This window comes from Stomoxys calcitrans, chromosome 3 (genome assembly GCF_963082655.1).
Source record: "Stomoxys calcitrans chromosome 3, idStoCalc2.1, whole genome shotgun sequence".
Classification (NCBI taxonomy): domain Eukaryota; kingdom Metazoa; phylum Arthropoda; class Insecta; order Diptera; family Muscidae; genus Stomoxys; species Stomoxys calcitrans.
This window is the reverse complement of record NC_081554.1, coordinates 183,362,734-183,375,615: the sequence shown is the minus strand read 5'-3', so window position 1 is coordinate 183,375,615 and position 12,882 is coordinate 183,362,734. Positions and strand designations below refer to the sequence as shown.

The 12,882-nt window shown below is 39.1% G+C and overlaps 1 protein-coding gene across 1 annotated transcript; it reads left to right on the top strand.

Moving 5' to 3' along the window:
* Positions 1 to 4,276: 4,276 nt before the first annotated feature.
* On the top strand, positions 4,277 to 5,825 carry LOC106093428 (probable cytochrome P450 6a13). Its single transcript, XM_013260480.2, has 2 exons — positions 4,277 to 5,342; positions 5,401 to 5,825. Exons 1-2 carry the CDS (start codon positions 4,277 to 4,279, stop codon positions 5,823 to 5,825), a joined length of 1,491 nt encoding a protein of 496 aa, XP_013115934.2.
* Positions 5,826 to 12,882: the final 7,057 nt, after the last annotated feature.

Here is a 12,882-nt window from a genome sequence, read left to right as displayed (position 1 = left end):
TAGCTGCCATATAAAACGATCTGGAATTTTGACTTCTTGAGACGCTAGAGGGCGCAATTCTTATCCTATTTGGCTGATAGTATGATTGAGGTGTTTTGTCATGACTTCCAACAACTGTGCTAAGTATGGCGCAAACCCGTACTTTACCTGGTATAGCTACCATATCCACCGATCTGGAATCTTGACTGCCCTCTTAACTTGACTTGGCTCTCTGTAGTTCTCGCTTTCATCCGATTTCTTCTAAATCGGATGAGAGCGCAATCCTTATCCGATTTAGAAGAAATTTTGTACAATAGCTTATCCCATTATCTTCAACATACGTATCCAATGTGGTCTGAACCGATCTATAGCCTAATACAGCTCCCATGTAAACCGATCCGCCGATTTTGCTGCTTGAGCCCCCACAAGGTGCAATTCTTATCCAAATGGGCTGAAATATTACACAATGACCTCTACAATGTTGAGCACCCAATTCATTTATGGTCCGAATCGGTCTATAACATGACATAGCTCGAACAGCATAACAGTTCTTGGTTAGCATTCTTTGTTTACCTAAAAAGTGATACCACAACAAGAACTTGACAAATGCGATCCAGGGTGGAGGGTATATAAGATTCAGCCCGGCCGAACTAAGCACGCTGTTACTTGTTTTTATACCCACCATCCAAGGATAGGGGTACCTTCATTCTGTCATTCCGTTTAAAATACATCAAAATATCCATTTCTGACCCTATAAGGTATATATATTCTTGATTAGGGTAAAAATCTAAGACGATCTAGCCATCTCCGTCCGTCTGTCTGTTGAAATCACGCTACAGTCTTAAAAATAGAGGTATTGAACTAAAACCTTCCTCAGATTCTTTCTCTGTCCATAAGCAGGTTAAGTTCGAAGATGGGCTATATCGGACTATATCTTGATATAGCCCCCATATAGACCAATCCGCCGATGTAGGGTCTTAGGCTCATAAAAGTCACATTTATTATCCGATTTAGCTGAAATTTTGGGAAAATGAGTTGTGTTAGACCCTTCAAGATCTGTTTTCAATTTGGCCCAGATCGGTTCAGATTGGAATATAGCTGTCATATAGACCGATCCGCCGATTTAGGGTCTTAGGCCCATAAAAGCCACATTTATTAACCGATATTGCTAAAATTTTGGGAAAATGAGTTGTATTAGACCATTCAAGATCTTTTTTCAATTTGGCCCAGATCCGTCAAGATTTGGATATAGCTGCTATATAGACCGATCCTCCGATTTGGGGTCTTAGACCCATAAAAGCCACATTTATCATCCGATTTTGATAAAATTTGGGAGAGTGAGTTGTGTTAGGCTCTTCAACATCCTTCACCATTTTGGCCCAGATTGGTCCAGATTTGGATATAGCTGCCATATAGACCGATCCTCCGATTTAGGGTCTTAAGCCCATAAAAGCCACATTTATTATCCGATTTTCCTGAAATTTGGGATAGTAAGTTTTGTTAGACCCTTCAACATCCTTTTTCAAATTGGCCCAGATCGGTTCAGATTGGGATATAGCTGCCATATATACCGATCCGCCGATTTAGGGTCTTAGGCCCATAAAAGCCTCATTTATTATCCGATCGTGCTGAAATTTGGAACAGTGAGTTGTCTTAGACCCTTCAAGATCTGTTTTCAATTTGGCCCAGATCGGTTCAGATTGGGATACAGCTGCCATATATACCGATCCGCCGATTTAGGGTCTTAGGCCCATAAAAGCCTCATTTATTATCCGATTTAGCTGAAATTTGGCACAGTGTGTTGTGTTAGGCCCTTCGGCATCCTTCTTCAATTTGGCACAAATCGGTTCAGATTGGGATATAGCTGCCATATAGACCGATCTCTCGATTTAAGGTTTTGGGCCCATAAATGGCGCATTTATAATGCAATTTCTCTGAAATATGACACAGTGACTTCTGTTAGGCATTTCGACATCCGTGTCGTATATGGTTCAGACCGGTATATTTTCAGATATAGCTACTAAAAAGACCAATGTTTTGTTATACACAATTGAACAATGACTAGTACTTTTTGGTATTTGGTCCAAATCGAAACATAATTCGATATAGCTGTTATGGGGCATAAGGTATGCATTTTTCACTGGATTTTGACGAAACGGTGTTTACATATATACCCGAGGTGGAGGGTATCCAAAGTTCGGCCTGGTCGAACTTACCGCCATTTTACTTCTTAATAATAGTTGTTATCTTGTAAACAAGACAAATTAACTGATGAAATTGTTTCTGCAATCTGTTAGAAGTATTAATTATTTCGAGTAGTTATATAGACAAAGTAAAAGTAATCAAGTAACAAGTAAAAGCGTTCCGAGGTCGGCCGGGCCGAATCTTGGGAAACCACCACCATGGTTTCTGTGAAAATATGGGAGCTATATGTGGTTATTGACCGATTTGGACCGTACTTGGCACTGTTGTTGAGAGTCATAACAGAAGACTATGTGCGAAATTTCAGCCAAATCGGATAAAAATCGCGGCTTGTAAGGATTCAAGAAGTCAAATTGGGGGATAGGTTTAAATGGGGGTCAAGAAGTGGTTCAAGAAGCCAAATCGGGAGATTGGTTTAAATGGGAGCTATATCATGTTCTTGACCGATTTGTGCAATACTTAGCACAGTTGTTGAGTGTCATAACAGAACACTATGTGCAAAAATTTCAGCCAAATCGGATAAAAATCGCGGCTTGTAAGGGCTCAAGAAGTCAAATCGGGAGATAGGCTTATTTGAGAGCCATATCAGGTTCTTGACCGATTTCGATGGTACTTGACACAGTTGTTGGAAGTTCTACCGGAACACTGCGTTCAAAATTTCAGCCCAATCGGAGAAAAATTGCGACTTCCAGTAACTCATGAAATCAAATCGGAAGATCGGTTTACATGGGAGCTATATCCAAATTTGAACCGATATGGCCCATTTGCAATCTCTAACGACTTAAGTGAATGTTAAGTATTTGTGCAAAATTTCAAGCGACTAGCTTTACGCGTTCGACCGCTATCGTGATTTCGACAGAAGGACGGAGAGACGGACATGGCTAGATCGAATCGGAATGACGAGACAATCCAGAATGTATATGTTGGGTTGCCCAAAAAGTAATTGCGGATTTTTTAAAAGAAAGTAAATGCATTTTTAATAAAACTTAGAATGAACTTTAATCAAATATACTTTCTTTACACTTTTTTCTAAAGCAAGCTAAAAGTAACAGCTGATAAATGACAGAAGAAAGAATGCAATTACAGAGTCAAAAGCTGTGAAAAAATTTGTCAACGCCGACTATATGAAAAATCCGCAATTACTTTTTGGGCAACCCATACTTTATGAGGTCCCAACATATCGATCAATATATCGAGGTGTTATAAAAGGAATGACTAGATTAGTACACCGCCATCCTATGGTAGTGGGTATAAAACTGTGTTGAGTCCTGCCGGGCCGAATCTTGGGAATCCACCACCATGAATTCTGCAAAAAAAAATTCCCAGGAGTACTCAGTTTTCAGTCACAAATTACAGTTTCTAGGGGCCATAGAAATTACTAAGCGTAAGATCGGTTTATATTGAAGCTATATTAGGTTGTAAACAAATTGGACCGTATTCGGTACAGTTGTTAAAATTCATTACAAAATACACCGTGCAAAATTTCAGCAAAATCGGATAACATTTGCGGCCCCCAGGGGCTAAAGATATCAAATCGGTAAACCGGTTTATATGGAATCCTTATCAGGTTCTTGGGAGATTTGTACCGTACTTGGCACAGTTCTTGAAAGTCATAGCAAAACACTTGGTGCCAAGTTTCAGCCATATCGGACAAAAATGTTCTGCTCTAATGGGCTCAAAAAGACAAGTCGGGAGATTAGTTTAAACGGGAGCTAAATCCAAACTTGAACCTATATGGCCCATTAGCAATTCATAAAGTCCTACATCACTAGAAAGATATCATCATCACTAGGCGGATATTTTTTTTTCGTTGAACTGCTATCGAGATTTCGACAGACGTAGCGACGGACGGACGAACATGGCTAGATCGACTAAGAATGGCACGATGATCAAGAACACATTTACTTTGTGGGGTCGCAGATCAATATTTCTTGGTGTTACAAACGGAATGGCTTGTTTGATATACCCTCATCCTATGGTGGTGGGTATGAAAAAAAAGCATTGTTCGATTTTATAATAACCCTGGTTTAATAAATTAATGTGTTTAGTTTGTATCAGTCAATTTGTGAGTTCAGTTGAGCGAAAAATATTAACCATGTTATCATGGTTGGGTTACATTTTGATCGTTATGTCCTTGATGGGGGCATTTTTGTACCACAAATTTCTATATTGGCAACGTAAAGGTGTTAAAACATACCGCAGCCATAGCATCTGGGGTAATTTTTTTCAATTGCAAAGCATTCATCACACAAACATAGTGGAAGAACTTTACAAGCGTTTCAAGGGTAAAGAGAAGATGGTGGGATTTTATGTCTTCACCCGACCGGTGGCCCTTATACTCGATCTGGACTTGGTGAGACAAATTTTGGCCAAGGATTTTGACCACTTTTCCAGTCGTGGCTCCTATCACAATGATAAGGATTTGCTGATGTCGAATATATTCTTTTGGGAAGCCGAAAGATGGAGACCTTTGAGAAATAACATGAGAACCTTATTTAAACCAGCAAAGATGAGATCCATGTTCAACAGCGTTCAAAAGTGTGCCAAGAATCTGATAGAGGCCTTCGATGAGGCTTTGCAATTGCAGGAGAATGTGCACATCAATAAACTGAGTGTTCTGTTTACAGTGGATACCATCACCCATTGTTTATTTGGCCTTGAGAACTCCGCTCTGAGGGACCAACAAAATGAGAGTGGCCGAATAGCTTCCACAATCACTGCAAGGACCAATTATTGTGTGATTAAGCAATTGCTGGGCTTAAATTATTATGGACTACTACAGGCTCTGGATATGGAGGTACGACTTTTTGGCAAAGAAGTTGAATTATTTTTTATGGGATTTTTAAAACAAATTTTCAATGATCGAGAAAGAAGTGGTATTAAAAGACATGATATGGTTGATCTCCTACTGGAGATGCGACATAACCAGGGGCAACCTAGCATGAGCAATAACGAGGTGATTGCCCAAATGTTTATATTTTTCCTGGTTAGCCATGAATCAGGAGCTGTGGCCATAGCCTTTGTCTTATATGAACTGGCCCATCATCCCCACATACAGGACAAGGTCAGAGAAGAAATTCTAGGAGTTCTAAAACAACACAATAACGAGCTTAGCTATGAGGCTAGCATGAAATTGCCTTACTTGGAGCAAGTAATAGCAGGTAGTTTGTAGAAAAACAAAAATTTAAGAAAAAAATTTCAAAGTTCCCCATTTTACAGAAACCAATCGTCGTTATCCCATTTTAAACTTTTTGGAGCGCACTGTTACCCAAGACTATCGTGTTGAGAACTCCAACATTGTCCTTGAAAAAGGATGCACCATCTATATACCACTTCAAAGCATACACTATGACCCGGGGTTTTATGAAAGTCCTCAGGAATTTCGCCCTCAACACTTTCATCCCAGCGAGGCAGCCTCCAGACATCCCATGGCATTTTTGGGTTTTGGTGAAGGTCCTAGAAATTGTATTGGCATGCGTATGGGTCAAATGCAAATGATTTTGGGCCTTGTGGCTCTGTTGTCGAAATTTAGATTTTCAGTTTGTGAAAAAACTGTTCAGAAATTTAAAATATCCGATCATGTATTTAATACCAGAGTTTTGGATGAGATCTGGCTGAAGGTGGAGAAGTTAGAAAAATTGTAAAAATAAACCTGTAAGGAAAGGCGAAAGTCGGGCGGAGCCGACTATATAATACCCTACACCTACCCTACAATTATAAATTCGGGCAATATATAAATATATATGTATATGAGAGCTATATCTAAATCTGAACCGATTTTGATGAAATCCAGCAGATATGTTAAGATCAGTAGCAAAAAAATCCGTGCCAAATTTTGTGCAGATCGGTTGAAAATTGTAGCTACTAGGGCCATTTAAGTGAAAATCGGGCGACAAATATATATGGGAGCTATATCTAAATCTGAACCGATTTTGATGAAATTTTGCAAATAAGTTAAAATCGGTATCGAAGTAATCTATGCCAAATTTTGTGCAGATCGGTTGAAAATTTTAGCTAGTAGGGCCATTTAAGAGCAAATCGGGCGATACATATATATGGGAGCTATATCTAAATCTGAACGGATTTTGATGAAATTTTGCAAGTATGTAAAGATCAGTAACAAAACAATCCATGCCAAATTTTGTGCACATCGGTGGAAAATTGTAGCTACTAGGGCCATTTAAGTGGCCCATATATATGGGAGCTATATCTAAATCTCAACCGATTTTGATAAAATTTTGTAAATATGTTAAAATCAGTAGCAGAACAATCCGTGCCCAATTTTGTGCACATCGGTGGAAAATTGTAGCTACTAGGGCCATTTAAGTGGAAATCGGGCGATACATATATATGGGAGCTATATCTAAATCTCAACCGATTTTGATAAAATTTTGCAAATATGTTAAAATCAGTAGCAGAACAATCCGTGCAAAATTTTGTGCAGATCGTTTGAAAATTGTCCTTACTATGGCAATTTAAGTGCAAATCGGGCGATACATATATATCGGTTATATGGCAGGTATATCGGGTTAGCTATATCAGGTTAGGGACCGATTTGAACCATTGTTAAAAGAGTTGTTGAAAGTCATAACAAAACACCTCATGCAATATTTCAGCCAAATCGGATAGGAATTGCTCCCAGTAGAGGCAAAATAAGTCATGACCCCAGATCGGTTTATATGGCAGCTATATCAGGTTATGGACCGATTTGAACTATTCTTAGCACAGTTATTGAAAGTCATAGCAAAACACCCCATGCAAAATTTCAGCCAAATCTGATAATAATTGCGTCCTCTAGAGGCAAAAGAAGTCAAGACCCCAGATCGGTTTATATGGTCCATATCAGGTTATGGACCGATTTGAACCATTCTTAATACAGTTGTTGGAAGTCATAACAAAATACGTCATGCAATATTTCAGCCAAATCGGATAGGAATTGCTCCCAGTAGAGGCAAAATAAGTCATGACCCCAGATCGGTTTATATGGCAGCTATATCAGGTTATGGACCGATTTGAACTATTCTTAGCACAGTTATTGAAAGTCATAGCAAAACACCTCATGCAAAATTTCAGCCAAATCTGATAATAATTGCGTCCTCTAGAGGCAAAAGAAGTCAAGACCCCAGATCGGTTTATATGGTCCATATCAGGTTATGGACCGATTTGAACCATTCTTAATACAGTTGTTGGAAGTCATAACAAAATACGTCATGCAATATTTCAGCCAAATCGGATAGGAATTGCTCCCTGTAGAGGCAAAAGAAGTCATGACCCCAGCTCGTTTTATATGGCAGCTATATCAGGTTATAGACCGATTCAGGCCTTACTTAACACAGCTGTTAGAATTCATAAGAGAACGCTATGTGCAAAATGTAAGCCAAATCGGATGAAAATTGTGGCTTCCAGGGGCTCAAGAAGTCAAATCGGGAGATCGGTTTATATGGGAGGTATATCCAAATCTGAACCGATATGGCCCATTTGCAATCCCTAACAACCTACATTAATATTAAGCATCTGTGCAAAATTTCAAGCCGGTAGCTTATGCGTTCGACCGCTGCCGTAATTTCGACAGACGGACGGACGGATGGACATGGCCAGATCGAATCTTTATGGGGTCTCAGATCAGTATTTCGAAGTGTTACAAACGGAATGACTAGATAAGTATACCCCCATCCTGTGGTGGTGGGTATAAAAACGTGTTAAGTTCGACCGTGCCGAACTTTGGATACCCACCACTAAAGATTTTATAATCATCTTACAATATTTTATTATAAATCCACTACTATGGTCCGCTTCGCTAGCCCCCTTTTTAATGCTGGCGACATTTGCAAAGTGCATTGCCATGTAAAAACTTCTCCCCAAAAGAGGTGTCGCTCTTTTCAGCTCGCCATTCGGACTCGGCTATAAAAAGAGATCCCTTATAATTGAGCTTAAAATTGAATAGGACAGGACTCATTGATTTGTAAGAAGTTTGCTCCAGTTCCTTAATGAAATGTTCATGGGCAAATTTGCATTTGCATAGATCGGTCTGCCGATTTAGGATCTTTAGACCACAAAGGCCACATTTATTGTCAGATTTCGCTGACATTTTAAAAAGTGAGTTGTTTTAAGACTCCCTTCATCTGATTCCATATTTAGAAAGAGCTGCTATTTAGGCTGTTCTTTCAATTAAGGGTCTTAATCTCGTAAAAATCGGATATATTGTCCAATTTTGCTGAATCTGTGACTTGTATACAAGTTCTCGGCACCTGAATGAAATATGATCCAGACTAGGTCATATTTGGATATAACTATGGATATGGAAGCGGAGTTGAAATAGAATAGGTTGATGAATATATCGACGTTGTTGGGTATCCAAAGTTTGGCAATGCCGAATTTTATACATATTTTTTATACCCCTACCATTGGATGGGGGTATACTAATATCGTCATACTATTTGTATCATATCGTTATATTGGTCTTAGACTCCATAAAGTATATATTGGGTTGCCCAAAAAGTAATTGCGGATTTTTTAAAAGAAAGTAAATGCATTTTTAATAAAACTTAGAATGAACTTTAATCAAATAAAAGTAACAACTGATAACTGACAGAAGGAAGAATGCAATTACAGAGTCACAAGCTGTGAAAAAAAAAATTTGTCAACGCCGACTATATGAAAAATCCGCAATTACTTTTTGGGCAACCCAATATATTCTTGATCGCCATGACATTTGAAGTCGATCTAAATATGTCTGTCGGTCCGTCCGTTTGTTCACCCGCTCGTCTGTTTGTCCGCCCGTCTGTCTCTCTGTCCGACCGTCTGTTGGTCCGTTCATCTGTCCGTCCGTCTGTCTGGATTTTTGAAGGAGTGAAGCTAGGCTCTTGAAATTTGGCACAAATTCTTCCTATGAGTGTAGTTCGGTTGGGATTGTAAATGGGCCATATCGGTTCATTTAAGGATATGGCTCCCATATAAACCGATTTCCCGATTATACCACTCGAACCTTTAGAGGGCGTAACTCTTATAGGATATGGCCAAAATTTTGCACGGTGACCTTTTTATGACTCTAACATACCTGTCATTCACACCCTCTGAATGGGTCCATAAACAGGTATAGCTCCCAAATAAACCGATCTTCTGATTATAAAGGGTTATTTTTTAGCTTATATATTTTTGGTAAAACCAGTTTAAACAGCCCACGCTAGAGGGCGTAATTCTTATCCGATTTGGCTGAAATTTTGCACAGCGTCTTTTTCTATGATATACGTATCAAATATAATCTGAATCGGTCAATAACCTAATACAGCTCCCATATAAACCGATCTTTCGATTTTAGTACTTGAGCCCCTTAAAGGGTTCAATTGATATCAGGTTTGGCTGAAATTTTGAGTGAAGAGTTTCAGTTTGACCATCAACAAATATGCCAAGTACGGGGCAAATTGGTTCATAACCTGATATAGCTCCTATATAAACCGATTTCCGATCTTGTTTTCTTGATCTGTTAGAGGGCGCAATTACCTTGACAATCAACAACTGTACCAAATATGGTCTAAATCGGTTCATAACCTGATATAGCTCCCACACAAACCGATCTCAGATCTTGACTTCTTGAGCCGCTAGAGGGCGCAATTATTATCCAATTTAGCAGAAAATTTGCATGAAATATTTTGTTTCAACTTCTAACAACTGCGCTAAGTATGTCCTAAACCGGCTCATAACCTGATATAGCTCCCACACAAACCGATCTCGTATCTTGACCTCGTGAGCCTCTAGAGGGCGCAATTATTATCCGGTATGGCTGAAAATTTGCATGAATTGCTTTGGTTTAACCATCAACAACTATGCCGAGTATGTGATATAAATCCCATATAAACCGATCTCGGATCTTCACCTCTTGAGCCGCTAGAGGGCGCAATTATTATCCGAAAATTTGCATGAAGTGTTTTGTTCTTACCTTTTTTTAACAACTGCGCTAAGTATGTTTTAAATCGGTTCAAAACCTGATATAGCTCCCATATAAAATTTCTTGAGCCGCTAGAGGGCGCAATTATTATCCGGTTTGGCTGAAAATTAGCATGAAGTGTTTTGTTTTAACTTCTAACAACTTTGCTAAATATGGCCTAAATCGGTTCATAACCTGATATAGCTCCCATATAAAACTATTTCCGATTTTGACTTCTTGAGCCGCTAGAGGGCGCAATTATTATCCGATTTGGCAGAAAACTTGCATGAAATGTTTTGTTTCAACTTCTAACAACTGTGCTAAGTTTTGTGCTTAAATCGGTTTATAACCTAATATTGCTCCCACATTAGTCGATCTCGGATCTTGACTTCGTGAGCCTCTAGAGGGCGCTATTATTATCCGGTATGGCTGAAAATTTACATGAAGTGCTTTGGTTTGACCATCAACAACTGTGCCGAGTGTGTGGTATAACTCCCATATATGCCGATCTCGGTTCTTCACCTCTTGAGCCGCTAGGGGGCGCAATTACGCGCCAAGTATGGTCTAAATCGGTTTACAATCTGATGTAGTTCTGATATAAACCAATCTGCCGATTAAAGTTCTTGAGCCTCTAGAAGGAAGAAACACTTGACAAATGCGATCCATGGTAAAGGGTATGTAATATTCGGCCCAGTCGAACTTTTACTTATTATTTGTTTAATTACTCACTCCAAAGACATTCTAAGATAATTACCATAAAAATTTTTTTTCAAAAAATTTTTTTTGCTTTTAAATAAGAGAAATTAAGCCATATTTTTAAATTCGGAACATGCATCAACTAATTTATTTGCTCATACCGATAAAGCTAAAACTTCAAACATCACATTTGGCCTTTATGGCTAAATGCATTGTTGAATTTTTATACCCACCACCGAAGGATGGGGGTATATTCATTTTGTCATTCCGTTTGCAACACATCGAAATATCCCTTTCCGACCCTATAAAGTATATATATTCTTGATCAGCGTAAAAATCTAAGACGATCTAGGCATGTCCGTCCGTCTGTCCGTCTGTCTGTTGAAATCACGCTACAGTCTTTAAAAATTGAGATATTGAGCTGAAATTTTGCACAGATTCTTTTTTTGTCCATAAGCAGGTTAAGTTCGAAGATGGGCTATATCGGACTATATCTTGATATAGCCCCCATATAGACCGATCCGCCGATTTAGGGTCTTAGGCCCATAAAAGCCACATTTATTATCCGATTTTGCTGAAACTTGGGACAGTGAGTTTTGTTAGGCCCTTCGACATCATTCGTCAATTTGGCTCAGATCGGTCCAGATTTGGATATAGCTGCCATATAGACCGACCCTCCGATTTAGGGTCTAAGGGCCATAAAAGCCACATCTTTTATCCGATTCCACTGAAATTCGGGACAGTGAGTTGTGTTAGGCCCTTCGACATCCTTTGTCAATTTGGCCCAGATCGGTTCAGATTTGGATATAGCTGCCATATAGACCGATCCGCCGATTTAGGGTGTTAGGCCCATAAAAGCCACATTTATTACCCGATTTTGCTGAAATTTGGTACAGTGAGTTTTGTTAAGCCCTTCGACATCCTTCGTCAATTTGACTCAGATCGGTTCAGATTTGGATATAGCTGCCATATAGACCGACCCTCCGATTTAGGGTCTAAGGGCCATAAAAGCCACATCTTTTATCCGATTCCACTGAAATTCGGGACAGTGAGTTGTGTTAGGCCCTTCGAAATCCTTTGTCAATTTGGCTCAGATCGGTTCAGATTTGGATATAGCTGCCATATAGACCGATCCTCCGATTTATGGTGTTAGGCCCATAAAAGCCACATTTATTACCCGATTTTGCTGAAATTTGGGACAGTGAGTTGCGTTAGGCCCCTCGACATCTTTCTTCAATTTGGCCCAGATCGGTTCAGATTTGGATATAGCTGCTATATAGACCGATTTCTTGATTTAAGGTTTTGGGCCCATAAAATGCTCATTTATTGTCCGATGTCGCCGAAATTTGGGACAGTGAGTTAAGTTTAGCCCATTGACATACATCTGCAATATCGCACAGATCGGTCCAAATTTAGATATAGCTGCCATATAGACCGATATCTAGGTTTTAGGTTTTGGGGCCATAAAGACGCATTTATTGTCCGATGTCGCAGAAATTTGAGACAGTGAGTTTAGTTAGGCTCTTCGACGTCCTTCTTCAATTTTGCCCAGATCGATCCAGATTTGAATATAGCTGCCATGTAGACCGATCTCTCGATTTAAAGTCTTTGCCCCATAAAAAGCGCATTTATAATCCAATTTCACTAAAATTTTACATAGTAACTTATGTTAGGCTTTTCAACATCCGTGTCGTATATGGTTCAGATCGGTTAATTTTTAGATATAGCTACTGTACTTATTAGTATTTGGTCCAAATCGGAACATGTTTTGATATATCTGATATGGGTCATAAGGTATGAAATTTTCACCGAATTTTGATGAAAGGTGGTTTACATATATACCCGAGGTGGTGGGTATCCAAAGTTCGGCCCGGCCGAACTTAACGCCTTTTTACTTGTTTTTATATTTTGCTTATATGGTATGCCTTATATACTTAGTCTGTATCAGTCGATTTCCGAATTTGGTTGGGCAAATTAAGAACATGCATATCTGGTTGGTTTTCATTTCAATCATAGTGTGCTTCGTTGCGTCAATTTTGTACCACAAATTTCAATATTGGCAACGTAAAGGTGTCAAAACC